The 27,974-nt window shown below is 45.0% G+C and overlaps 1 protein-coding gene across 5 annotated transcripts in view; it reads left to right on the forward strand.

Moving 5' to 3' along the window:
- FGFR2 (fibroblast growth factor receptor 2) overlaps nt 1-27,974 on the forward strand; it is a 175,635-nt gene that overhangs the window by 142,023 nt on the left and 5,638 nt on the right. For 3 of the 5 annotated variants that reach the window (XM_068258018.1, XM_068258017.1, XM_068258021.1), the window contains 8 exons: nt 294-499; nt 5,779-5,930; nt 6,872-6,993; nt 8,646-8,756; nt 16,423-16,613; nt 18,912-19,034; nt 19,792-19,862; nt 26,085-26,222. In XM_068258018.1, coding sequence (XP_068114119.1) covers nt 294-499; nt 5,779-5,930; nt 6,872-6,993; nt 8,646-8,756; nt 16,423-16,613; nt 18,912-19,034; nt 19,792-19,862; nt 26,085-26,222 — 1,114 coding nt within the window. The remainder of the gene's footprint in view (nt 1-293; nt 500-5,778; nt 5,931-6,871; nt 6,994-8,645; nt 8,757-16,422; nt 16,614-18,911; nt 19,035-19,791; nt 19,863-26,084; nt 26,223-27,974) is intronic. The other 2 variants (XM_068258020.1, XM_068258019.1) reach the window with 1 other exon arrangement.

Below are 27,974 nucleotides of genomic sequence, written 5' to 3' on the forward strand. Positions count from 1 at the left end.
GGGGCTGCTCCCCTGTAGTTACACCCCATGCAACACAGGAGGGGGGCTACTTTAGAAGGCAGGAGACAGTGAGACCTGTAAATTTAAGTCAGTTCATATACAAGCCAACAAGAATCCGAACCACAAGATTTATCATCCTAGCTGAGTGTTCGCATGTTGATGAACTTGGTGGTTGTGTGTTTGTGTGGTTTGTATGTCTTTGTGCAGTTTGTGTGTTTAGCGTGTGTTGATGATGGGAATCGGACATTATTTCTGTCACTCCCAGTAACTACTTTCCCATACATGGTTTCCAGGTACGGACCCTCCCACGGAGGATCCCTCTCTGCCGTACTACGTGGAGATTGCTATATACATCGGTGGAAGCATCCTCATCTTGTTTTTCATCGGAATCTGCGCTGCATTCCAACTTCGTCATGGCGCTAAGAAAAAGAAGACCTTGATTGGACCACCTGTCGTCCATAAGCTCAGCAAGCGACTACCTCTCCATCGCCAGGTAACAGAAAGTAGATAAAGAGTTCAAAAAAACTTACTTGCGCCGCTTCTCAGCCACTATGTGCAGTTGTGTATGGATAGGAGTTGGGCATGTCCTATAATGCTATACAGTGCAATAGACTTATAGCATGTTGTTGTGGCTCTGGCTTCAAAAAAAAGACCTACCAGTAAACTCTTCCACAGAATAGAAGGAAACACAGATAAACACAACCTGTTTGAATTTAGAGTTCACAGCCTAATTCTCCCTTATCTGCTAGTAATGAGCCACTGTAATTTGAGCAGTCAACTCTGTCTGAACTGTGTCGGGATGTGCCGCCCAGACAGGCTATATGTAAACACAGGAGTTTAACCCTTTCTGTGCTCCCAGCAAGCCAGGACGTAACTACACTGCAGCATCTCTGAGGAGCTCTATAAGCTGTAACAAGGAAATGTTTTTCTGTAAAGGTTATTCTGCTGCTGCTTATCTTTTAGAGCAGGGAGGAGGTCCTCGGTTTAGGTCTGCTTCAAGCTTCCATCTGTAAATATGCCAGTGGTAGAAACTCGAGCTCAGAAATCTGAACTTAAGAGGCACTGTTGTGATATATAAAGCAGTAAATTATTCAGAATATTTATTTTTACTGGTTTCAGCATCAGAAACACTGTCTATATGTGTATATTGTTGTAAATTGAATTTAGCCCTGACCTCACAACGATGTTTAGCCTAGGCTGATTAGCTATACCGATTTTTGTTAGAAACATCTGAACTTAATGCTTGTTCAGGGTCTATGGCTAAACGTATTAGAAACAGAGGCTCGGCAGGACAGCCAGGTAATCTGCATTGTTTAAAAGGAAATTATTATGCCAGCCTCCATATCCCTCTCAGTTCAATATGTTTTTTAAGCTAATACTATTTTGTCATGTGTGTTGTTCCCCAATACTTCCATTGTCTAGCTGTTTATATCAGTATAGTAATTTTCCTAATAGGCCTCATTTATGGTAACAGCATACAGTGGATGATCACCTAATGATATGCCACTGGTTGGTTGATCATGGATTTCGTGAGATTATTGTATCAGGTAACAACTTCTCATTGGCTCGATCTACCTATCATCCCCTCATGTTGGCAACACACATCACAGGAAGTGACTGAACATTTCTCTCATGGAGACATTTCCTTTAATGTTGAATGTACTTTAGTTTACTTATCCCTTTGCTTCTGTTTGACTGAATTATCTCTGTAGTATTTAGCTGTCTGTCGTGTAATCTAATCTTATGTCATTTGTTTGCATGATTTTGCTTTGGCCTCCGATATAGTGGTTATTCTGTATCCAGTACTCTTACCTCCAACACTAACCCTCTGCACATAACCCTTGCTGTCATTATAGGCATTGGCTTTATTTCCCTAAAGGTAGCCATACACTGGTCGATTTGCCATTAGATCGACCAGCTGACAGATCCCTATCTGATCAGAGAGGGATCGTATGGCTGCCTTTACTGCAAACAGATTGTGAATCGGTTTCAGCCTGAAACCGATCACAATCTGTTAAGCTGCTCCTGCCGCCTGTCCCTCCCCCCCCCCCCCCCCCCCCGTATACATTACCTAAAGCTGGCTCCGGGTCCTTTTCTCCACGCTGTACCCCGCACCGCATCCCAGCGTACACTGTCACTCCATGACCAGGAAGTTCAAATAGAGTGCCCTCTCTTTGAACTTCCTGGTCACTGCAGTGACACAGGAAGTTAATGTACGCTGGGATGGAAGCAGGAACAGAGCGGTGCAGCGCGGAGAAGATGCCCGGGAGCCAGCGTCAGGTAATGTATACCTGATCGGATCAGCCGCCGCTAGCGACGCGCTCTCTACCCGCGGGCAATCGACGCTATTTTTCCGCACGTCGCGATCGATGGACCGATCCGATTTCGGGAGGAAATCGGATCGGCGGGTGTGTTTAGCGCAAACGATTGGCAGCAGATTCGATCCCAGTGATCGAATCTGCTGTCGAAACGACCGCAAATCGGGCCAGTGTATGGCCAGCTTAAGACATGTTCGGTAAAAAAAACAATAGGTTGCTAAAATACAGCATTCCATATTTTAGACTTTTATTTTCTTGAGTTTACTAAGATTTTCTCACAAGTGGGAACAGATTGATGATTTACCGAAAAACATGGTTTGAATTCACTAAGACCTGCTGGTTAAGAAGTAGAAGTCTAACAAGTTATGTTCTGCCATGGTGATGTTCTCCCACTTCTGGGCAGATTTATGCTGATTCTTCAGGTGGTCTGCCTTAAAGGTCTCTGACTCTCTGTACAAGTTGCTTCTTCTTTTTAGTATCCCTTTAGTCTGTACGGCTCCTCTAGTCCTCTTATTCTCTGTGTGTCAGTCTTTCCCCTGCATGTCTAGAGGGATAACAGGAAACCTCTATAAATTGTGCCCTGATCCTGCATCTTGTGTTTTATTTTCTGATGTCCCGCCCGGCAGTACATCGGTACCAATGAGGTGAGTAGTTAGATATGATGGCTCCTCCTATTGGCTGGCCTTTGTCCATTTTAACGAATGATGATTGTTACTTACCAACAGCTCCAGGCTGGTCTTAAAATACAGAACATCTCACTTGTTGTACCAAATGCGCTAATCTTTGGGAATTAACATTGACTGAGGCGTTTACCATACAAGTCAGTCATTTACCCCAATAGTCAGTAATTTCAATTGACACTTTAAAAAAATGTTCGGTAAAATTTGCTTTCTGCATAACCAAATGAGGTAATTCTTAAGCTGAGTACCCATGTTGCGACTTTCCCGACAACCAGCAATTTTTTTTAAGCGACAAGCTGTCGTTTCCGCAATCTCGCAATCTGAGTACAAGTGCATAATCACACAAACGTCACTTGGCGTCGTGCTTAGGTAACGACCGTCACGGCATATTGAATTTTTAAGATCCCAGACTCCGTGCAAAGTACTGTAATTGCATGACTTCCCACTCACGCCCGTTGTGTGACATCACGAGCAGGAAGAGGCGTTGCTTAACCTCCTTAGCGGTAACCCCGTGTGTGACACGGGGTAACCCGCCGGAGGGTGCCGCTCAGGCCCTGCTGGGCCGATTTAAATAATTTTTTTTTTTGCTGGACGCAGCTAGCACTTTGCCAGCTGCGCCAGCACCCCGATCGCCGCCGCTGCTATCCGGTGCGGCGCGCGCCCCCCCCCCAGACCCCGTGCGCTGCCTGGCCAATCAGTGCCAGGCAGCGCCGAGAGTTGGATCTGGAGTCCCAATGACGTCCCGACGTCGGTGACGTCATCCCGCCCCGTCGCCATGGGGGAAGCCCTCCAGGAAATCCCGTTCTTTGAACGGGATTTCCTGATCGGAGATCGCCGAAGGCAATCGAAGCGGGCGGGGGGATGCCGCTGAGCAGCGGCTAACATGATTTAAAAAAAAAACTTTAAAAAAAACTGCTGCGCTGCCCCCTGGCGGTATTTTTCATACCGCCAAGGGGGTTAATGACCGTCATCACGGGGATGTGAATGGACGCATCGGGTGGTGAGTATGTAGCTTAACCTCCCTGGCGGTAAGCCTGAGCTACGTTCGGGCTAGCCACCGCAGAGGATCACATGGCCCCGGGAGGATTTTTTTACTAAAATTTGCTGTAATAGCTTAAGCTAGCACTTGGCTAGCTAACTATGTCCTCCAAGTTTCTCCGCTACCCACTGTTCCCCCCGATCGCCGTCGTAATACGTACCCCCCAGGGATCCCGCGATGGCGCAGCCTCCCAATCAGCTCCAGGCTTGGCTATGGTGAGGATCGGGGATGGACATGACGTCGATGACATCAGACTTCATGTCCGATCGTCGCCATAGCGATGACTGAAGCTGAATGGTGAAGCTGCGGGGTAAATATTGCGGCTATCGGGGGGTTTAGTTAGGTGCGGCGCGGCTTGGGGGACATAGTTAGCAAGCGAAGTGTTAGCTAAAGCATAAAAAAAACAATTTTATTAAACCAAATCCTCCCGCGGACGCAACCTCTGAAACTGCGTACCGCCAGGGAGGTTAAGTGAATTAAGCCCATTGTCTGGAATCTGATTATGTGCCTAAAGCACAACCAGACAAGGCAGGGGTATCCATAGGGTCAAGCTGGGCAACTCCCCAGGGCCCCAAATTCCTTAGGTGCACAAAAGTCAGTGATGAAAGAGGGAAAAGTACAGTATGAAAATTAAAAGGCCCCTTATTCATTCTTGCCCAAAACTCAATTTTACCTTAAATTAAACCATATCTGCAACCATATAGTATAGTTTGGCACATCAGAATGTGGTCATGGAAAGTTTAATAACAAACCCCACTTCTAGGCAAATTAAAATTACAATCATGATCACAATCAAAGCAATCATCAGTAGCCAGTTTCAGCCCTTTCCATTCAGAAAGTGATCCGCAGTGACTATCCTATCACACAGCTTATTTAAATGTGTGTGATGAGGGCAGGGCGCAGCCTTCTAGCTGTTGTCCTAGAAGAGGTAAAGGCTGGTTCAGACGGACGTCTGCGTGGCATTGTGTTTGGGGCGTTGCGGCGGCTGCGCGGTCAGGTTATCAGGAGCCTTCGCGTCGCGTTCCGATGCGGTCACGTTTTTTATTCCCCTAGGGGGACATTAGCCGTCGCGGTTGGCCGCCCCCTGGAAGTTACATTTCGCTTCCAGGGGCAGCTCAAACGCTAGCAAAATGGGATGGGAGTGCTTACCGCGACATTCCAAACGCTTGCGGTAAACACTCCGCAAGCGTCCGTCTGAACCAGCCATAAGAGTGATCAGGTGACCACCCATGTTTCCCGGCGAAAAGGCCAAAAATGCAAAATTTGATTGTGTGGGAACAAGTCGATTTTTTTTTTTTCAAAAAGACTAGTTTTTGAGAAAAATTGATTAAAACAAAAATTCAAAAACAAAACGTTGCTTTTAGACTCTAAAATGAAATTTTATTAATTTTAAAGAAAAGCTGTGATCCAACGCTGGGACATTCTGGAGGTTTGCAGAGGTGGCACAGCGGAGGCAGAGGGAAGTAAGGTGACACAGTGGGGGAGGAGGGGAGGTGACAGAGAGGGGGACACTGGAGGCTCAGGTGGGGGGGGGGGGGGGGCATAGAGGAGGAAAAGGCACAGTGTTTTGACTTGTGGACAGATTCAGGTTAGGAACAAACCTACAGTCCCTATCTCGTTCATTGACCAGGACCTGTATCTTTCTTTTGTCATGCTGTTTGGCACATAGTGGGCTGAGCGTGGATTCCTCTGTTACGCTGCATCTTCTGGGCATATATCACATCACACTTTCCTCTTGCAGGTGTCAGCAGACTCCAGTTCCTCTATGAATTCCACAACACCCCTGGTGAGGATTACCACCCGCTTGCTATCCAGCGCTGACACTGTACTGCTACCGAACGTGTCTGAGTATGAGCTGCCACATGACCCCAAGTGGGAATTCCCAAGAGACAAGTAAGTGTATTTTCCACAGTGCTTTCCTATCAATGATTCAGCTTCCGGTTTTGTAAACAAAAAATGCAATAACAAAAGAAAAAAAAAATTAATTCAGCTTGCTTACCTTGTTTTTATGTGGATGCACAAGAACAGCCAAACTAAAGGGTTTGTAAATTCAAAAATACTGGATGGGCAAGTTACAACCTGATGGTCAATCAAAGTTTGAACCTCCTATAGAAATAGTACCCAGTGTATATACAGGGCCAGGGGCGTAACTATAAGGGAGTAGCCCTGTGATCGCAGGGGGCCCCAGAGCAGTGTGGGGCCCCCAACTACTAATCCTTCATTCCCTCCAATACAGGAGTCCATCCTCCAGATCAGGCGTCTTTGTGGCTAAACTTCTTCAGGGTGTGAAAATCATGATGGCTACAATAGTTTTATGACCCCTGCAAGGTGGGTCAAAAGGGTTGGCAAGGGAAAGGGTGTGAACATTCTTTGCCCGCTCTCATCCGGACCAGCTTTGCCTCAGGGCAGTGATAGGCAAACTTGGCTCTCCAGCTGTTAAGGAACTACAAGTCCCACAATGCATTGCAGGAGTCTGAAGGCCACAGTCATGATTCATAAAGGCAAATGCATTGTGGGACTTGTAGTTCTGGAGAGCCAAGTTTGCCTATCACTGCCTCAGGGAGTGGGGGACAACAAACGTCACCCAATGCTGCTATCTGGGGGTAGGGCTCCCCGTGTTAACTTATGCTCAGTGCCCCATTTTACCCAAAACTAACCCTGGTGGGCAATACAGACACAGGCAAGTTTTCCTGTATAAAACTATATTTATTACGCTCATGTGTCGTGTCTATTTCCAGCAAGTTTTTGCTCTTTTCAGTGACTAATACCTGCAGTGCTCTTTTCTGCACATGTATTATTTATCCCATAGTAAAGGCCTCTGTGTTCCTCCACAGGCTGACGCTGGGTAAGCCGCTTGGCGAAGGCTGTTTTGGGCAAGTAGTCATGGCAGAGGCTCTCGGGATTGACAAAGACCGCCCTAAGGAGTCAGTGACTGTTGCTGTGAAGATGCTGAAAGGTAAGCAGGGCGGAGTGCTTTGGCTGTGGGGGGACGCAGGGTCACATTCCAGACCTGCAAGATAAATCAGCTGCTCTGGCACTTTGGCTGCCTCTCGCTGTGATTTAAAGGCAGCCAGCCGCTATGGAAAGAAGTGTAATTTACTGATCTGTGTCCTTTGAATTATGCAGTCATTTTGCCACCGTCTCTGTGTGATCCCTCTGTCTCCAGGGGCCTGTGACTGCATTTTTCCATTAAACCCTGTCTGCAAGTATTTTCTTGCTCTTATGCTGCTCTCCGTGGAGCCTTACATTTTTACTGTCCAGAGACATTATTACTATTCCAACAGGGAACAGCCTCACTCTGCAGTCTGCAAGGCGGAGCCCACTAAAATGTTTTGTTTTTTTTCCCCTTTTTGCAGTGTATATTTACATATACAAGTAATTGGAAACAAAAACCACATTTGTTTTCTAGCAGGCTTAAAGCGATCCCGAGCCAACGCTAGGGATCAAAATCAGATACTCACCTTAACCACGCTGGCGTTCAATTAATTTGTGGCCATGGGTGGCTTTTTTAAAAAAAAAATGTTTCTAAGTTGGTGTAGCTAGCACTAGGCTAGCTATACTTTCCCTCCAAGTCCCCCGCCACTGTCGTCCTCCCTCCGCCGGCGATATTTACCTGGCCGCGATCCCGCGATGGCCGAGACTTCCGCCATAGCTTCAGGCGTTGCTATGGCGATGATCGTGTATGACGTCTGACGTCATGACATCATGCGCAGTTCCAATCGCCACCATAGCGATCCCCGGAGGCTATGGAAAGGCTGCGGCGGCGCAGGCTCTTTGGGGGGGTATGTATAAAACAGGGGGATCAGAGCAGGCCGGCGGCGATCGAAGGGGTGATGTAGGTAGCAAAGTGCTAGCTACACCCCCTCCGAAGATTTTGTGGAAAAAGACCCTCCAGGGGCTGAGCAATCCACCGCGGCGGTAATGGACGAGCTAGTCATTACCACCAAAGTGGTTAAGAGATGGAAGCCTCAGGATCCTACTGAGGCTTCCCGCTCTATTCTAATGTCCCTGACGCTGAGCGTGGCTTTCTTTTCAGGATAGCGTACTGGTTAAAGAGAGCCCGAGGAGGGCTCATAAAATAAAAAAAAATGTAGTCTACCTGATCCGGGGGGCTGAGCTGATCCGGTAGCTGCAGAAATCGCTTCTCCCTGCCTCTCCTGTGGGTCACACTGGCTTTTGGGTCATTACGCTGGAATAGTGCCATAGTGCAGCGATGGGAGGGTGGGGCAGAGAGCGGCGGTGTGGGGATGACATGTGGCAGAGAACACGCCTCTGTGTCCCATCTGCCCCCTATGGAACCGCCTCGGGTTCTCTTTAAGGGCTCTGCGTCTGACACAGGAGACCTGGGTTCAAATCTCAGCTGCTCCTGATCAGTAAGCCAGCACCTATTCAGTAGGAGACCTTAGGCAAGACTCCCTAACACCGCTACTGCCTATAGAGTGCGTCTTAGTGGCTGCAGCCCTGGAGCTTTGAGTCCGCCAGTAGCAAAGCACGATATAAATGTTCTGTGTCTTGTATTGGATTTATTGTTTTTAGATCTGTTAACCAAAAACAAACACTTTGCTGAAATTTCTGTTCCAATAATGCCTCTGATTTTTCTCGGCACAGATGATGCTACTGAGAAAGACCTAGCTGATTTGGTCTCGGAGATGGAGATGATGAAAATGATTGGAAAGCACAAGAATATCATTAACCTGCTGGGTGCATGCACACAATCAGGTGAGTGCTCTACACACAGCACGGCGGGCTACTTAGCAAGTCTCTAATTATGCCTCACATAATGAAAGGACCTGTGCAGTTCACACCACAGAGGAGAGAGTCCAAGACCTGTCACAAAGGTTTGTAAGGACTGGGAGAGGAGCTCTGCTTGGGAAAGCTTTCCCAGGTGTGCTTTTAAGTTACTGTCCACTTGTTTAATGCTGACTTCTGTGACCTTTTGACTTTGTCCGGGTCCTGTTATTAAGATACCTGCGCATTTAGTGAGTTTAGTGACTGTCTGTGTCATTTGAATTAGGAAGGTTAGTGACCGTCTGTGCGGTGTTAATTAGTGTGTTTAGACGCAGCTTTAGTCGTATAATTAGGGGCTTTTTAGCATACTGCCCGGCCATTAAGTAACCTATGGACAACTTCAAGCCCTGGCATTGTTAACATTTGTAATTGTATATATTTAAACCTTTGTTTTGCCCTTCAAAAGTTTTTCTTTTAGCAGCAAAAGTGTTAATAGGCCTCAAACATTTTTCCTTAGACCATTGTCTGATATTTTTTTTTTACGAAGAAGTAATAAAACTAAGCAGAGAATCAGACTGCTTGATTAAAGATGGCCATACACTGGCCCGGCAACGTCTCTTTGATGACGGTTGTCAAGTGATGCTTCTTCCTGCCAACGGGTATGCATGACGTCACACGAAGCTATATGTCTGGAGCGAACGACTTCAGTCGATCGTGGTACGTTGCACGGAAGTCTTCGGGGGGGGGGGGGGGCTTGGCGATCCAATCTGCTGTGACGGTCATTTTTGCTGGGACGTTTGACTATACCCACATCGCAATATCGCAGAAACGACCACTCACCACTCAAAAAGATTGCGAAAATCGTGAAGTGGGTACATAGTTTTATAGATGATCACAGAGGGATCTGTTGGCTGTCAGATATTCAGCTGATTTCAGCATCTGGGAAGCCACTGCCAGCTGCCCGCCCACTAGCAGCAGAGCTCTCACCTGTCCTGCTGACACATGTCCTTCCTTGTCCGGTGGTTTACTTCATGCCTCAGGTCTCCTCCTCCCTGTGTCTTCTTCTCTCCAAGTCATGTGACACAAACTGAAGTTCAAACACTAGAGGTCCAGCATGATGTTTGAACTTCAGCTTGTGTCACATGACGGGAGAGAAGATGACACAGGGAGAGGAGGACTCAGGAGACCTGCTGTATAAAGTAAACCACCAGACATGGGAGGACACGTGTCGGCGGGAGAGAATCTGTTGCATCAGTTGTTGCTAAATTGAGCGCTGCTAGCGATGCGCTCCTGACGTACGGCCAATTAAGTAATGGACCAAATTGATCAAAGATTGATAGACCTGGCAACATTTCAGTTAGTGATTTCAAGCAGATTCGATCACCGTGATCTGCTGTATATGAACGGATAAGATCGTCTAGTGAATGGCCAGCTTATCAGCTCCAGAGAAGTTTATGTTGTATTTTAGGATGATAGAATTGTTTGGCTGTGCCTGGGGAAATGTATTATCATTATTAACACAGATGGTGGTATGAAAACACATTTTCAGGCTAAGTTCACAGTGGGACGTTAAATGTTGTTTTAACGTGCGACTTTAACACAGAATAACGCACTGCAAGGAAACGCCCCGTTCACAGTGCACACGTTGCGTTGGTGTCTAACGCTGCACGTTAAGTGAAAGTGCTGCATGCTGTGCGTTATACACGTTATTAGCTGCGTTAGACTGTTTGCACATGTTCAGTAATGACTTGGAAGCATACTTTTCATTGCCTGTACAGTATTTTCTACTGTATCTGTTGTATGTGATGGTAACGCTGCGTTGCGACTTTTTTAGAGCATTGCACTGTAAGTTTGCGTTGCGACTTTAATGTTGCATCAAACCGCAAAATCCCACTGTGAATCTAGCTTGAAAGTCTGTGTAAACTGTCTCCGTGATGTACGGGGTTTACAGCAGCAGAAAAAGCTGTATTTAGCCATCTAGAATTTAAGCAAAGGAAAAATAATGGTCCTAATGAACTGAAAAAAACTAAAACAGCTAGGTAAATACACTTCCTAGGTGTTTTTCTTAAAAATATTAAAGGGGAACTGAAGTAAGAGGTATACGGAGGCTGCCATATTTATTTCCTTGTAATCAATACCAGTTGCCTGGCAGCCCTGCTGGTCTATTTCTCTGCAGTAGTATCTGAATAACACCAGAAACAAGCATGCAGCTAGTCTTGTCAGATCTGACTTTAGGCCTGGTGCACACCAAAACATGCTAGCAGATCCGCAAAATGCTAGCAGATTTTGAAACACTTTTTCTTATTTTTCTGTAGCGTTTCACCTAGCATTTTGCGGTTTTGGGAAGCGTTTTTGGTGTAGTAGATTTCATATATTGTTACAGTCAGGGGCGTTCCTAGGGTCCTTGGAAATCGGTGGCACCTGGGGGGACTAGGTGGGGGCTATGTGCGGCGCACCGTGGCAAAAATGGGCGTGGTAATGAAGTGAGTGGGTGGGGCCAATCGTACATTAGATTAGGACAGTGGTGGCGAACTTTTTGGAGGCCCAGACTGCAACTCACAAGTCGCTTATCTATTGCAAAGTGGCAACAGCAATTTAAACTAAATACTATACAAACGTTTTAACACATACATGAACATTATGGAAAATCCAAGTTGAAAAACTGAAAAGATAAACAATTTCATCCATCCTACTCCTGAAAAAAATATATTCATTTTTTTAGAACCTCCCAGTTTTATTTTCTGTTTTAAAAAGCTAAAAAAGTAGGTTTAATGCTATTGTGTCATATGATGATGATTCAGCTTTTCCCATAGTCTCGCAGTTAGCAATCATGTGACCCCCAACAAGACAAATTCAGCAATCATGAGGCCCCTATCAAGACAAATTCAGAAATCATGAGGCCCCCAACATGACAAAGTCAGCAAGCGTGAGGCCCCCAACAAGACAAATTCAGAAATCATGAGGCCCCCAAAAAGACAAATTCAGCAATCATGAGGCCCCCAACAAATCATGAGGCACCCAACAAGACAAATTCAGCTTTCATGAGGCACATAAATAGACAGTATTTCACATAAATAGGCAGAATGCCCCCTTAATATGGTAGACACCTCTCACCTGGCTTCTGAATTCTCCTCTACTGTCTGCTGTACCTGGCAATACTGTTTTTGGCTGGATTGGGAATGATGTGTGAGCTGAAAGGCCTGGCAGTGATGCTGTGGCCTGGCTGGTGGTGATGCTGTGGCCGATGTTGTGGCTGGGTTGGCTGGCAGTGATGCTGGGCTGTGCTTGGCTGGTTGAAGTAAATGCTGGCCTGACTGGTGGTGATGCTGTGGCCTTTTTGATAGCGATTCTGAGCTGGTTGGCTGGTGGTGATGCTGGGCTGGCTGGCCTGGATAGTTTAGGTAGGGACAGGTGCCCCCTAGTTAAGGTAGCACCAGGAGTACCCCAGTTTAGGTAGTGACAGGAGCCCCCCAGTTCAGTTAGTGACAGGAGCCCCCCAGTGTAGGCAGTGACAGGAGCCCCCAGTTTAGGTAGTGACAGGCACCCTCCAGTTAGGTAGTGACAGGGACCCCCAGTTGGGTAGTGAGTGACAGGGACCCCCAGTTGGGTAGTGAGTGACAGGGACCCCCAGTTGGGTAGTGAGTGACAGGGACCCCCAGTTGGGTAGTGAGTGACAGGGACCCCCAGTTGGGTAGTGAGTGACAGGGACCCCCAGTTGGGTAGTGAGTAACAGGGACCCCCAGTTGGGTAGTGAGTAACAGGGACCCCCAGTTGGGTAGTGAGTGACAGGGACCCCCAGTTGGGTAGTGAGTGACGACAGGGACCCCCAGTTGGGTAGTGAGTGACAGCAGGGACCCCCAGTTGGGTAGTGAGTGACAGCAGGGACCCCAGTTAGATAGTGAGTGACAGCAGGGACCTCCAGTTAGATAGTGAGTGACAGCAGGGACCCCCAGTTAGATAGTGAGTGACAGCAGGGACCCCCAGTTAAATAGTGAGTGACAGCAGGGACCCCCGTTAAATAGTGAGTGACAGCAGGGACCCCCGTTAGTGAGTGAGTGACAGGGACCCCCGTTAGGTAGTGAGTGACAGGCGCGCTCCCCACCTACCTTGCCGCGTCAGACCTTAGGATCAGCGGGCGACCCGACCAGATAGAGCGGCGCCGGGCACAAATATGCGGAAGTGATGTCACTTCCGCATATCAGCGGTGTCCGCTAGGTCCTAGCGCCCGCTCTATCTGGTCGCCCGGCGCTGATCGAGGTCTGAATGGCAGCGGGGACAGTGGAGTGGAGCAGGGCAGAGCGAGGCAGCGGCGGCCGGGAGATCCGTGGCACCCCAGGACAGATTGGGGGCACGGGCCTCCCCAAAATAGGGCTAGCGACGCCCCTGGTTACAGTAAAGCTGTTACTGAACAGCTTCTGCAACAAAAACGCCTGCAAAACCGCTCTAAACTGCCGTTTTTCAGAGCGGTTTGCGTTTTTTCTATACTTTACATTGGAGGCAGAAACGCCTCTGCAATCCAAAAAATGCCTCACCCCGGGAGTATGCGTTTCAGCAAAACGCCTCCTGCTCTGGTGTGAACCACCCCATTGAAATACATTGACCAAGCGTATCCGCGCCGAAAAACCCGCTTGGTGTGCACCAGCCCTTAAAGTCTGAAGCAACTGATCTGCTGCATGCTTGTTCAGGGGCTATGGCTAATAGTATTAGAGGCAGAGGATCATCAGGGCTGCCAGGCAACTGGTATTGCTTAAAAGGAAATAAACATGGCAGCCTCCATATACCTCTCTCTTCAGTTCCCCTTTAAAGGTTTATTAGTCCTAGAAAATATCTTTGCTGTAAACAAACCATGCAAAAATAGAATCATACTCTCTATGGGTATGTGTTTAGGACTGCAATAGCACATACCTTAACCACTTAACGACTAGCTAACGCCGATAGGCAGCGGCTGGTCGTTTGTGGTTTTACATGGAAACAGCCAGTTCACGGTGTCTCAGTGAACTGCCTGCGAGCCTCCGATCGTGGCTCGCAGGCTAATGGTAAACACGTGGGGAAGAAATCCCTGCTGTTTACATCAATACGGCGCTGCTGCGCGCAGCAGCGCCGTAAAGGAGATTGGCGGTATCCGGGCTCTGATTGGCCGGGGATCACCGCCATGTGATAGGCTGAAGCCTATCAGAGGCAGCGCAGGGTGCATTGCCGTCCTGTGCCGCCCATGGAGGGAAGGAGAGGGAGGAATCGCGCGGTGGAGGGGGGCTTCGAGGAGCCCCCACTGGGCACACGGAGTGGCGGCGATCAGACCCCCCCACCCCCCAGCAGGTCATCTCTTAGTGGGGAAAAAGGGGGGGGGAGGGGAAGTCTGATTGCCCTGCCATTTACATGATCTGTGCTGGAGAGCCCACGCAGCACAGATCTACAAAACATAGCCCGTTCCTTAAGTGGTTAAAGCTCAATCTACACGATATGATTCTTTGTGCCATTTGATTACGATTCTATTTATGATCCGATTAAATCCGACATATCTGATCGGGATTCGATTCAGTTCGATTTGCCTTTGCAAAACAATGGCGAATTGAATCGAATCCCGATTGGACATTTTGGATTTAATCGGATCGTAAATAGAAGCGTAATCAAATCGCACAAAGAATCATATTGTGTAGATGGGGCTTAAAGGGAAAAAAACAAACCTTACAATACAATGAATTGTATGTGTAGCACGGATAATGAATGAATAGAACATTAGTAACAAAGAAAAGAGTCTCATTTGTGTTTTCAGTTATAAAGCTTTTTTTTTATAACATTGCATCATTCTGCCACATTTGCAGTTTTAAAACCACATTCTGTCTTTTAAGCTATAAAACAAAGCAGAGCTAATGACCCTTTGAACTTTCCTGCAGTAAAACCTGATCTCAAGTTGTTTTAAGTGCTTCAAAAAACAGGACTGTATCTGACCCTAGATGGGTTGAAAAACTTAGAGAAACTCTTTTGCATATTAACAGCTGAAGTTTCTTTTTATTTTTAAACTTTTTTTTGCTTCAGGTTTGCCTTAATTCGCTAATCCTAGTAATATTCTAGTGACATTTGCAAACTTTCATCTCCTATTAGCAGACAATTTCTACGAAATCCACTCCAGGTTTACCCGATCACTTGTTCTCCGGCTTTAATAACTCTGCCCCCATACCTCACAGATGCCTCAAGTCATTCTGTTTTTTTGTTAATATGGACATTTATCAGGCTCCGTACTAATCAGCTGTTAATGCTATAACAACCAACAGGTGAAGTGAATATTATTAATTATTTTGTTACAAGGGCATCTGTCCAGGGCTGATAGTTATTAGGAAAGAGGTTAGCGGTCACTCCTAGAAGCTGACCAGGTTGAAAGCAAGAGATAATCGGGTCAACAGATTTTGAATACTATGAACAGCTTATGTAGGTAAGCTCTCATACCACATTGGCCAATCAATACTAATTGGGTGTATGCTCCTTCTTCAAAAGCAAGGGTTGGTGTTATGCCTTGCATGGATATGAGGATTTCAGTGGTGTTTTTACTTTTTATACTTTGTTTTCCCCATATCTGCAAATGTGCACAAAAGTGCGTTGCAGCAGTCTTTCTATTCTTCCAATGGTTGTCTGCTGACAACTAAAGCGAAAGGTATATGGAGGCTACCATAGTTAATTTCCTTTTAAGCAATACCAGTTGCATGGCAGCCTTGCTGATCCTCTGCCGCTAATACTTTTAACTATAAACCCTGAACAATCATGCAGCAGATCAGGTGTTTCTGACATTGTCAGATCAGAGAAGATTTGCTGCATGCTTGTTTCTGGTGTTATTCAGACACTTCTGCCAAACAGATCAGCAGGACAGCCAGACAACTGGTATTGTCTAAAAGGAAATAAATATGGAAACCTCCATTTTCTTATCTCACTTCAGTTGTCCTCATTTATTTGTAATATAGATTGGATACAGTTGTATATCTTGCAGAAAAGTAATTCATGTTTTTCAGTTTCTACTTTTGTATTCCCTGCAGTGATAACTTTTACCTGCTTAGGTGATGGCTGCAGTAACATCAGGCCCCACCCCCAGTTTTATTACACACACTTTGCAGCCAGGACACACCCCTATTTTTTTTTTATTTGGTATGACCCAACAAGTACACTACCTTATTACTGTTTATCTTGTCTGAACGATCATTACACATGACGGCAATATAGAAGAATTATTTTAATAATCACATCAATGTAATTTAAGTTATAATTAAGTTATGTTTATAAAAAGTGATTAATAGTGTCCTCTGTCAGTTTTTACAAACTTATTTTTTAGCAGCCGAACGTAATCATTAAAAAGAATTTCATAAAGTTATTTTCTTATCAAAGCATTAGTAGCATGATCCGTGTGGAATTGTATATAAGCTCCAATTCATTTCAATAGAACCCCCCCCCCCCCCCCATGTTTGTTTCACTGAAAAAAAAACTATAATAAAATCGTTTATTAAAAAGCTTCAATGTGGAGTCTACCAGCACTTTAGAGCGTTTAGAACCTAAAAAGTTGTAAAATCAATATAGTGCAGTACTACCAGAAATATATAACCACAAAACAATGCAACTAAAGATACCCTTTTAGGAGGATGTGAATTATTGTATAATATTTGTGTACTTGTAGGTACCTTATTTGTAATTGTGGAGTATGCTGCTAAGGGGAACCTGCGGGAGTATCTCAGGGCCCGGCGCCCCATTGAGATGGAGTATTCCTACGACATTAACAGGGTGCCAGGAGAGCAGATGACCTTTAAAGATCTTGTGTCGTGCACTTACCAGCTGGCCAGGGGCATGGAGTACTTGGCATCACAGAAGGTACGATAAGAATGGTGAATTGTTCTGGGCGTTCTCCGTGTCACGCTGCTCACCTCTGTAATAGCGGGCTGCCAGCACAGCATGCTTATTACTTTAATAAGTAATTGGATCTTTCTTCAAATTGTATACCTATGTAACTTGCTTAAAGCAGACCTGAACTCAGAACTTCCCTACTACTCTAAAAGATAAGCAACAGCATAATAACCTTTAGGCCGGTTTCAGACTACTGATTGTCAGCAGCGGCCAAGAACAGGCTGTCGGGGATTACTGCGTTAGGACCCGGTAATCCCCATATGGCAGCCGGCCAAGCAGGAAGTGATGCTTACTTCCTGTGGCCGAAGTGATCGTGTGCACAGAAGCGTATTGCTAAAAATAAGTTTCCACGCATTCGCAACACGTAAAACTTACAGCTGTTTTCACACACACATGCGTCGCCATAGACTCACATGACTTCCGGTCCACCGCAGGTTGACGCAGAACCGCTCAGTAATGTAGATTTGTCCTAGCGTCGGGAATGTGGCAAAAATGTCACTTCCGTCACATCATACCGCACTACGTCAGTATGAAATTCCCCATAGTCTTTCATTGCCCTGCATTGGGGTGCGGTAAAAATACCGCGCCGCCTTAGTGTGAAGGCACCCTTAAAGTAAAAAATTTCTTTATTACAGCCGATACAAATCCTGCAATAAACCTGCAGTGTGTCTACTTCCTGCTTTCTTGGGAGCAGACATAGGGTTAACATCCTGCATTCACAAAGTAGCTGCAGAGGCAGCCAGCTGACACAGCTGAGAGATCAAATTACACTTGCCATTAATCACAGATGAGGGGGAATTAGACAGGCTAAACTCTATACATACAGGGTGTATTTCTCTCTGATTTCCTTCTGTTCTGTGCAAGAGTTCAGGTCCACTTTGAGGGAAAAATCTGCTTTTTTGGAAAAGTACCATTCCAAGGTAGAGCAACAAAATAATTAACTACTTTGTCAATAGTATTTGTTATTTTAGTTGCCATAAACTCGTACAGACTCTTAGGTTTGTCTGTACAATATTTACATGTTTGCATTCTGCTTGCTGTTAGGAGCTACTTGTTGGCTGAGTTATGTCAACACTGTGGGTTACTGTCACCAGCTGTGTCCACACTCCTCTGTGGCAGCACTTCACACAATTGTTAAAAGCCGCCCCTAGCCAGAGGAGTATGGAGTGTGCCATTGCTGACATTTTGTAAAAGATCCAAGTTTCCTGGCAGTCACACAGATCCTCTGCCTTTATTACAGTCTACATATATTACTGATGATCCCAGAGCATGTATGTATATAAGCTCAGGGACACAACTACAAATCATGGGGCACCTTAATGTTCACAACCCTTCCTTTGCCTCTTCTTGATGAACCTCACGGCCTGGGTCCCATCTTACAAGGCTCATAAACCAAGTGTGGCCATCAGGATCTTCACACTATAACATGTGTAGCCACAAAAACACCTGGTCTGGGGTATCAAAGGGAGGGTTAGTAGTTTGGGCACTCCGCCACCGCTGTTCCTCCCAGGTTACACCCCTGTATAAGCAGTTCTGATTTTCCTTAGACTTTTCTGGCTGCATCCTTGCAAAAGACCAGGTATTTTTTGGGTCCTTCTGTAGCCTGATCCCTACTATCACTTTTTTGTTCCTACTTCACCCCATATAACTACAAATCATGCCCCACACTGTCACACCCTTACCTACCCCTTGTGACCCTCACAACCTGGAGGTCCATCATGTAAGGATTATAAAACAAGTGTGGACATCATAATCTTCTCACCCATAACTATAGCCCCCCCCAAAAACCACCCACCCATAACTATAGCCCTCCCCAAAAACCACCCACCCATAACTATAGCCCCCCCCCAAAAACCACCCACCCATAACTATAGCCCCCCCCCCCCCCCAAAAAAAAAACACCTGATCTGAAGGTTGGACCTCTGTTTCAGAGGAAGGGAAGGTTATTAGTTGGAGCCCCCTTACAGCTCTGCAAAATTAAACAAGTTTTTGTTTAAAAAAAACCCAAGTTTTTGTTATTTCATTCTTCATGAAGACCATGTTATTGCGCTACTGTAGTCACGCAATAGTAGCACAATTTTAGGGGCATTTATATATTGTGTAATATTCAGGGGATGGGAGAATATGGGATAGGAACAAAAAGCTTTTCACACTGGAAAAAGTGTGCCTCTGCCCATTGTAGACAAAACTATTGTCACACTTGGCATTGTTACTTTAAATTGTTCTCTAAGTGTACTAACGTGGTTGTGTTCCTCTGTTATGTAGTGTATACATCGGGACCTGGCGGCCAGGAATGTGCTAGTGACCGAAAGCAATGTTATGAAGATAGCAGATTTCGGCCTGGCGCGAGATGTCAATAATATAGACTATTATAAGAAAACAACAAATGTAAGTTTCTACGAGATTTGGTGAATGGTTACCTCAATTCTAAATATGGCCTTTTCTATTATGAATATGTATTTTTGTGCTATGCTTCCATCATCTGAACATGTGTAGATCAAAAAAGCTGATATAAGTTACAAATCTATTGCAGGGGGAGGGGGGTAGTGGAGATGCAGGATAAGTGATTGAGTTGGAAGTGACCATAGTGGGGGGGAGGGGGGTGAATAGTCGAGGTCATGAAAAAGTGATTGAGTTGGAAGTGACCATAGTAAAGGGGGAGGGGGGGAATAGTGGTGTTCGATACGTGATTGAGTTGGAAGTGACGATAGTAGGGAGGGGGATGGATAGTGGAGGTATTGGATAAGTGATTGAGTTGGAAGGGTCGATAGTGTGGAGGGAGGAGTGGAGGTTTCGGAAAAATGATGGAGTTGGAAGTGTGTGTGTGTGATCGATAGTGGAGGTATTGGATAAGTGATTGAGTTGGAAGTGTCCATAGTGGGGAGGTGGAGGTAGATTTGTGAAAAACTACACCAAGGCCTTCTTTTTGTTATAAATGCTAGGATGACAGTGGCATGTTATGGTGCGACGTTATGGAGGCATAAAACGCAAACTGGCACAATGCAATGAAAAACCTATGTTCCAGTCAGTTGTCAAATTTTTTTTTTTTTTTCTTTTTGCTAAGATTGGAGAATCCCATCTAGCGTGGTATATTATATCTGGTTTATTTTATTGTTTCTAAATCATTCCTATCTTTTTGCATTAGGGCCGACTACCAGTAAAGTGGATGGCACCAGAAGCGCTATTTGACCGCGTTTACACTCATCAGAGTGACGTGTAAGTCACAAGTCTATTACTTATCCTTCCCATACAGTGGATGAGACCATAAACAAGATAAAGAGGGTTTTTTTGTTATAATGTACAGAGCTATACATTTCCCTTCAATTAGTTCTTCAAGCGTAATGGTGCTGTAATGCTTAAACAGAGGTATTATTTAGTTTGGAATGATATTTTAGTCAGCTTTGTGTTTTTTTTTTATTAATACAAGAAGATTAACTGCGGTTAAGCAGCCTCCGCCAGCCTATTTACAAGCACTCTGACACTTATTCTGAAAAATGCCAGGTTTACCAGATTCTAAATTTCCCCTTAAAGAGACTCCGTAACAAAAATTGCATCCTGTTTTTTATCATCCTACAAGTTCCAAAACCTATTCTAATGTGTTCTGGCTTACTGCAGCACTTTATACTATCACTGTCTCTGTAATAAATCAATGTATCTTTCCCCTGTCAGACTTGTCGGCCTGTGTCTGGAAGGCTGCCAAGTTCTTCAGTGTTGTGGTTCTGCTATGAACTCACCCTTCCTGGCCCCTCTATGCACACTGCCTGTGTGTTATTTAGGATTAGAGCAGCTCCTCTCTTCTCTCTTATCTTTTACAAGCTGGATAAATCGTCCTCTGAGCTGGCTGGGCTTTCACATACTGAGGAATTACAAACAAGGGCAAAGCTGTTTGCAGGAAGAAAAGAGCAGCCTGAAACTTCAGTGCATGGGGGAAAGAAACACACAAATGATCTCTTGAGATTCAAAAGGAATGCTGTATACAGCCTGCTTGTGTATGAATGTATTTTCTATGTGTGGACATACTGTACATCAACCTACTTCCTGTTTTGGTGGCCATTTTGTTTGTTTACAAACAAACTTTTTAAAGCTGTTTTTAACCACTTTTAATGCGGCGAGGAGCGGCGAAATTGTGACAGAGGGTAATAGGAGATGTCCCCTAACGCACTGGTATGTTTACTTTTGAGCGATTTTAACAATACAGATTCTCTTTAAAGTAAAATGCACAGATCGCAGTTAGGCATCTGTAGAGTTCACTAAACTGTTCAAAGGCAGATGATACCACGATGGTGCTGGAAAAGACTAGAGGTGCGTACACACATGCGACTATAGTCGTTTGTAACGATCGTTCCCCGATCTTTACCAACGACGATCGTTACAAAAAACGAACCACCGACTATTAAGGCAAACGACGAACGAGCCAAATCGCTACAAAAGAAAGTTCTGTCTCGGCGGATTTTAACCAACGACGATCGTTTGCAAAAGTAGTACATCGTTGGAAACGATCGTTCGTACTAGGCTTGACATGCGCATTTCACTATTTCTCCATGAAACTTTAGCATTGGGATGGTCAATGAGATGCAAATCATTTTGATTTGATGCAGGATTCTGCAAACTTTGAATGCAAATGGACCAACCACATTTTTCCTCAGAAGAATTTGATTGGTTCGTGTTCAAGCTGCAGACATTTGCATAATGCTTGATGCTTTGCATCTCATTGACCATCGCTTGAAAAGACAAAGACCTCTTCTCCAAGGCACATAGGTAGCTGAAACAGGTCCGCAACACATAAGTGGCTCCATTAAAGTGGTTTAACACCCAGCATTACAACTTTGCTTTAAAAGATTGCTTACAGCTTACAAACTATTATGCCAGATTTTTTTTAAGCAGAAATTCACTGAATGGGTTAAACATGACATTTTAGTGTTGGATTTAACTAGGAATCCGCATCCGTTCTTATCTGTAGTTACAAAATGTATCTTTATTTGGAATACAAATAGAGTAGACCTTTGCAAAGCCTGCCGGGGAAGCCCTCTTTGTTCTCTCAGAGCAGTGTTTGTTTGTTACATTGTAGATAGATACATTTGTAACTAAACAAGCAAGCACTGAGGCAGGGAACACACTACATGCGTTTTTGCGCGTTTTGCCGCGAACGGCAAACCGCGCACGATTTTAGAGGCTATTGAAATTAATAGCCTAGCTCAGGAAACGCTGCGCCGCATGCGTTTGTGCGCGTTTGCGTTCGCGTTTTTTTCCGCGTTTTCTAAACGCACAGTTTTCTGCTTTTTCCCGCACGTTGCATGGCAGTACATGCCATGCAAACGCATAAACGTGGAAACGCACGTGGAAAAACGCACGCGTTAGACGCGACCGCAAAACCCGACGGAAACCTGGGAAACGCAGGGGAAAACGGCCCTGCAAGTGTGTTCCCTGCCTGAGGAGTATTTCTAGCTAAATGCAGCACTAAAATGTTATGTTTAATCCATTCAGTGAATTTCTGCTAAAAAAAAAATCTGGCATAATAGTTTATAAGCTGTAAGCAATCTTTTAAAGCAAAGTTGAAATGCTGGGTGTTAGACCACTTTAAGACTCCACATTTATTTCACATTAAGGCAGGAGAGACAAAAATGACTGATGCTTTTCAAATAGCGATGTCTTTACTTACAGCCTGACACAGGAATATTCAAACAGGTTATATACATATGTTTAAAAAGCCCTCCCACAGGAAATGAACCCATCTCAAACAAGAGGGAGGGGAAAGAAATTAAAGGGATACTGTAGGGAGGTCGGGGGAAAATGAGTTGAAGTTACCCCGGGCTTCTAATGGCCCCCCACAGACATCCTATGCCCGCGCAGCCAGTCACCGATGCTCCGGCCCTGCCTCTGGTTCACTTTTGGAATTTCTGACTTTAAAGTCAGAAAACCACTGCGCCTGCATTGCCGTGTCCTCACTCCCGCTGATGGCACTAGGACCGCACAGCGCTGGCACAGACCATACTGGGCTTGTGCAATACTCTCCTGGTGACATCAGTGGGAGCGAGGATGCAGCTGCGCAGGCGCAGTGGTTTTTTAGACTTTAACCACTTAAGGACCAGGGGATTTTGCACTGATCGGTGCTGCGTGGGCTCTACAGCCCGCAGCACCGATCAGGAATGTGGCAGGGCGATCAGACTCCCCCCCCCCCCCCCCCCCCCTTTTTCCCCACTAGGGGGATGTCCTGCAGGGGGGGTCTGATCGCCGCCGGCTACTATTGATTTGCGGGGGGGGCTCCTCAAAGCCCCCCTCCGCAGCGTTTTCCGGGCTCCCCTGCTTTCCCTCCCTCTCCCTTTACCTCGGAGCGGCGCAGGACGGAGTTCCGTCCTGCGCCTGATAGGATAGGCTTCTGCCTATCAGATGCCGGCGATCCCCGGCCAATCAGAGGCCGGGGATCGCCGATCTACGACACGGCGCGCAGCAGCGCCGTGTGATGTAAACAGCGGGGATTCCTTCCCCGCCTGTTTACATTATGCGTGCGAGCCGCGATCGGCGGCTCGCACACTGTTCACGGAGGCAGTCTCCGTGAACTGGCATGGAAAGGCCGCTCGATCGAGCGGCCGTTTCCATGCTATACCACTAACGACCCGCCGACGCCTATCGGCGTTAGGCGGTCGTTAAGTGGTTAAAGTCTGAAATTCCACAAGTGAACCGGAGGCGGGGCCAGAGCATCGGTGAGTGGCTCCATGGGTACAGGATGTCTGCGGGGGGCCATTAGAAGCCCCGACCCCTTACAGTATCCCTTTAAGTAAACATTCCAATAAAGCTCCTGAAATGGAGGGAGAAAAAGGAGTACACCATACCTCCCAACTGTCCCTCTTTTTGGAGGGACAGTCCCTCTTTCCTCCTCATTTGTGCTTCTTTCAGTACTGATGTAAATATATGTATTTTTCTGCTGAAAAATGTGTTTGACTCCTAAAAATTATTCTCATCCTTTAAATTGTTCTACTTTTTATTTTCACATGTTAATATGAAGGAAAATAAACCGGGATAGAAAGGAACATCGTGGTTTGAATTATAAAACATATTGGGCCTGATTCCATTCACTTTTTCTCCTAGGTGATATTTTACATCCTATCAATAAAATGCTGTTTAAGCTACCAGCAAGCTAGAAAATACTCAGAAAATTTTTAGCAGCACTTTTTCGACTACGTTTTAACACTTTTTCAATTACAGAGTGCTGAGAAGTTATTTTTAAACAGAAGATGAAAATGATCTCCTAGGAGAAAACTTAGGAGAAAAAGTGAATAGAATCAGGCCCAATGTCTTATGAAATCTTTATGGTATGCGTGACTAGGGGTGTGTTGGGGGCGTGATTAGGGGTATGGCTTAAGTGTCCCTCTTATCTCAAAGTTGGGAGGTATGGTACACAAAATCAGTAGATCACATTTAAATTCCAATATACTCTAAGGCCCAGTGCACACCGGGCGGATCCGCCGGCCGAATCCGCCTGAAAATCCGCATGGCTAATGTATCTTGTTGGGGTGGTGCATACTGGCGGTTTAAGGTTTTTAGCAAGCCGCAAACGTGCCTCTTGCTGCATGTTTGCGGTTTGCTAAAAACCTCAAACCGCCGGTGTGCACCAGCCCATAGAGATACATTAGCCATGCGGATGCAGCTGGTGAAGCTGGGGAACACCCGGCGGATCACATCAAGATCCGCCCGGTGTGCATTGGGACTAAACTCTGTCATCCGCACCCAAAACCGTTAGCGTTTTGTGGATCTGCTAGCGGTGTTGGTGTGCACTGGGCCTTAGACTGTCAGAGTTCACAAAAATATCCCTAGGTTTATCACTGCCCACTGGCTTTACTCGCTGGAGAAGAGTATCTGCCACAGACTGCCAATGAGATGAACCAGTCAAAATAAGGTGTATTTGCTTGTCCCAATTTCATCCTCCATACTATATGCATTAACTTGGCATGCAAGCTGAAATGATGAGCATCTCGTTGCCAATCTGTAGTCGCTAATTAGGTATGATCAATGAGATGCAAATAATTTGGAGTTTATGCAGGATTATGTAAATATTGTATGCAAATTTTATCAAGCTTGAAAATTGACCAATCAAGCACCATCAAAGTTTAAATGGACTGGTCCATTTTTAAACTGCAAATATTTGCATATAGAATTTACATAATCCTCCATAAACGTATTTGCTTCTCATTGATCATCTCTATGGCTAATGTTTTAAATCATCATTTCTGTATTTTACAATGTTTTTTCCATTGAAAAAAAAGGAAGTTCTGGTGACTCAAAAAAAAAAGAAAAAAAAGAAAAGAAAATTTGCAGTCAATTGAATTGTTCTTAATGCATCTTTTCAACTTTACATGTATGCAATTATTTTATCGGATTGAAACTGCCATTGAGGTCTGGTGCACACCTAAAAGTGCTGGCGTAATTGCAAACGCTCAGCACTTTTAGAAGTGATTTTTCTAAGCAATTCTAGGCATGTGCCTTGCGATTTTCTAGATGTGCTTTACGATTTTTGGAGCATTTTGGTGTAGCAATTTTTTTGTACAGCAGAGCTGGAAGTGTACAGCTTTAAAAAAAAAAAAAAGAAAAAAAAAAGTTTTGAAAATTGCCCTGTTCAAGCACTTTTTAGAGCGATTTTCTACTTTCCTATATTAACATTGAGGCTGGATCACCTGAGAAATGCTGCAGGGACCTATGTTTGCATTTGGGAAAAAAACACGTCTCTGGTGTGATCCAACCCATTCAAATACATTAGCCAAACACTTTTCCAAGCACTAGCGGTTTGAAAAGCACTAAGAAGCACTCTAGGTGTGCAGCAGCCCTGAATGATAGAGATTGAAACCTATATGGGCATTGTTAGACTTGATATAAAGTTGTTTGGCATGGGCATATGTGAACACTGTACCAAACGCGGAGCACAAATAATTATTTTAAAAAATCCTATAGAGGTGGTGAAATAATAACGTATGGTAATAAATAAGATTATCTTGCTTTCCCCTGTGGACTCTAGCACCATTAAAGGACAACTGAAGTGAGAAGAATATGGAAGCTGCCATATTTTATTTCCTTTTAAACAATACCAGTTGCCTGGTAACCCTGCTGATCTATTTGGCTGCAGTAGTGTCTGAATCACACCAGAAACAAGCATGCATCTAATCTTGTCAGATCTGACAATAATATCAGAAACACCTGATCTGCTTCTGCTTGTTCATGGTCTATGGCTAAAAGTATTAGAGGCAGAAGATCCCTCTCGCTTCAGTTGTCCTTTAGACTTTTGTGATGTAGAGTAACCCAAAATATCACGATTTATAGAACAAGCCCAGTGACTGCAAATTGCCATTTTCCGACCTTTTTGTTCTTTATAGACCACAATATCTTCTACAAAAACCAGCCGAGTGTTTTTCTTAGCTTAATTCATTGTCCTCTTCTCCTTCCTGGTAGCTGGTCGTTTGGCGTATTAATGTGGGAGATCTTTACGCTGGGAGGATCGCCGTACCCTGGCATCCCTGTTGAGGAACTTTTCAAGCTGCTGAAAGAAGGTCACCGGATGGACAAGCCAGCCAACTGCACCAATGAATTGTAAGAGCCAGTGTGCTGGCACTGCCGAGATACATGCCCCCTGCTTTCTCTATTTCCAGCAGGAGACACAAAGCCATTGTGCCACTTTCCATGGGGCTCAAAGGGAAACTTGTGTCTGAATATAACTGTATTTTTAACTGTTTGCTCTTTACATGGTTTCTTTAAGTGAAAGTCCACCTTTGTTCAGGAAAACTGAGCTTAGCTTAAATCTATACATTACAAGCAATTTTGAGGCAGACTAAAATCAATGTATGCTGTTATCTTGGTTTTATGTTCAGAGACAAGCACAGCAATTCTACAAAGTCCCAGCAAAATGCTAGGCAAGCAAAGGGCTGTACTTGCGCTAAACTGTCAGCCAACGTGGTATTTCTGGATGGGTTCTTTTGAGAATCTAATGTTAGCATCCGTGTACCCCGAGGTCGCTTTAGGATCCAGCAAGCTGGATCTTTAAGCGGCAATCGACGGCTGAGTCTATAGTTTCCCCTTTTTGCGCTGTAAGGCATAATGGTCTCCATGGAGATAGAACTCTTCACTCAGCTTTTGCCTAGTGATGCATCTGTACAGCATTGGGGCCACACAGTGTCATCAACAGGATCAAGTTCTAGATTAGACAGCTTGCTTATGGTGTTTTCACAGTTAGCAGGAGGTATCAAGTACAAGGTGGTGCAGGAAAGACCGGCTGTCTGCAAGAGTATTCATGCAGACACCAGCAGGCTTACTCTGTCCCTGCTGTGTGTGCCCTCCCCAGCTTTGTTGAATTCCATCAGTGGCAGCAACAGCATTTTGATAACTTAAAACGCTGCACCATTTTAGGAGTGATTCCGGAGCAATTACATTAGTGGGTACAATAGCCAAATTGTATCGCTCTGGAAATCGCAGTAAAATTGCGATTGCCGCAAAGTGCCTGTAGTGGGTCCCAGCCCTAACGGTGTGCTGATTCTGAAAAAACTGCTATAGCAGCTAGTAAAAATCTGGGAGGTTGGAAACAGGAAAAGGAAGCAGAGGCACTTAGGCTAGGACAGATGGTAAGAGAAAGTGCACTTAAAGGGGCAGTTTAGTGAAAATTATTATTTTCCATTTAACACATCAGTTATTTAATAAGGAGAGCATATGTTTCTCCATAGACCTTGTGTTAAAAAAAGTAGATGATATCACTATTTCTGCTTTTTAAGACAGCTGAGCTGCATCATTAGCATACTAATGCTGCGTACACACTGGCGATTATGGTCGTTTGAAACAGCTCATTAATGATCGTTCCGCCGACAATCGGGGAAAGAACTTTACCCAACGATCATTAACACGAACGACAAAAGAATGACATCGGGAAGATGGAAATATCCAACCTGACGGATCATATCTACGACAATCGTTACAAAACTATAGTGTGTACAGACATCGGCCGAGAACGATCGTTACAAGGGCCAATGCACCTGCGTTGAATTCTGCCCAGCTTCAGTACTTCCTTTGTAGCGCGGCCGTAAAGATTGTTACATTGCTCATTTCAATTAAACTTTGTTTTCAAGTTAACAATCATATATTTGTATCTATTGTAACTCCATGTCAGTGTTTTTTTTTATTTTATATAAATATGTACGCAACATTTCCTTCTGATCGTTCTTTTCTGCGAGAACTATCGTTAAAATGTGTATGATGATCGCTGCATCCCATCGTTGCATACCAATCTTTCCAATATCGTTCGTCTGGTAACTATCGTTCTTTGCAAACGATAGTTATCGCAAGTGTGTATGAAGC

The sequence above is a fragment of the Hyperolius riggenbachi genome, chromosome 10, assembly GCF_040937935.1.
Source record: "Hyperolius riggenbachi isolate aHypRig1 chromosome 10, aHypRig1.pri, whole genome shotgun sequence".
Taxonomy (NCBI): Eukaryota; Metazoa; Chordata; class Amphibia; order Anura; family Hyperoliidae; genus Hyperolius; species Hyperolius riggenbachi.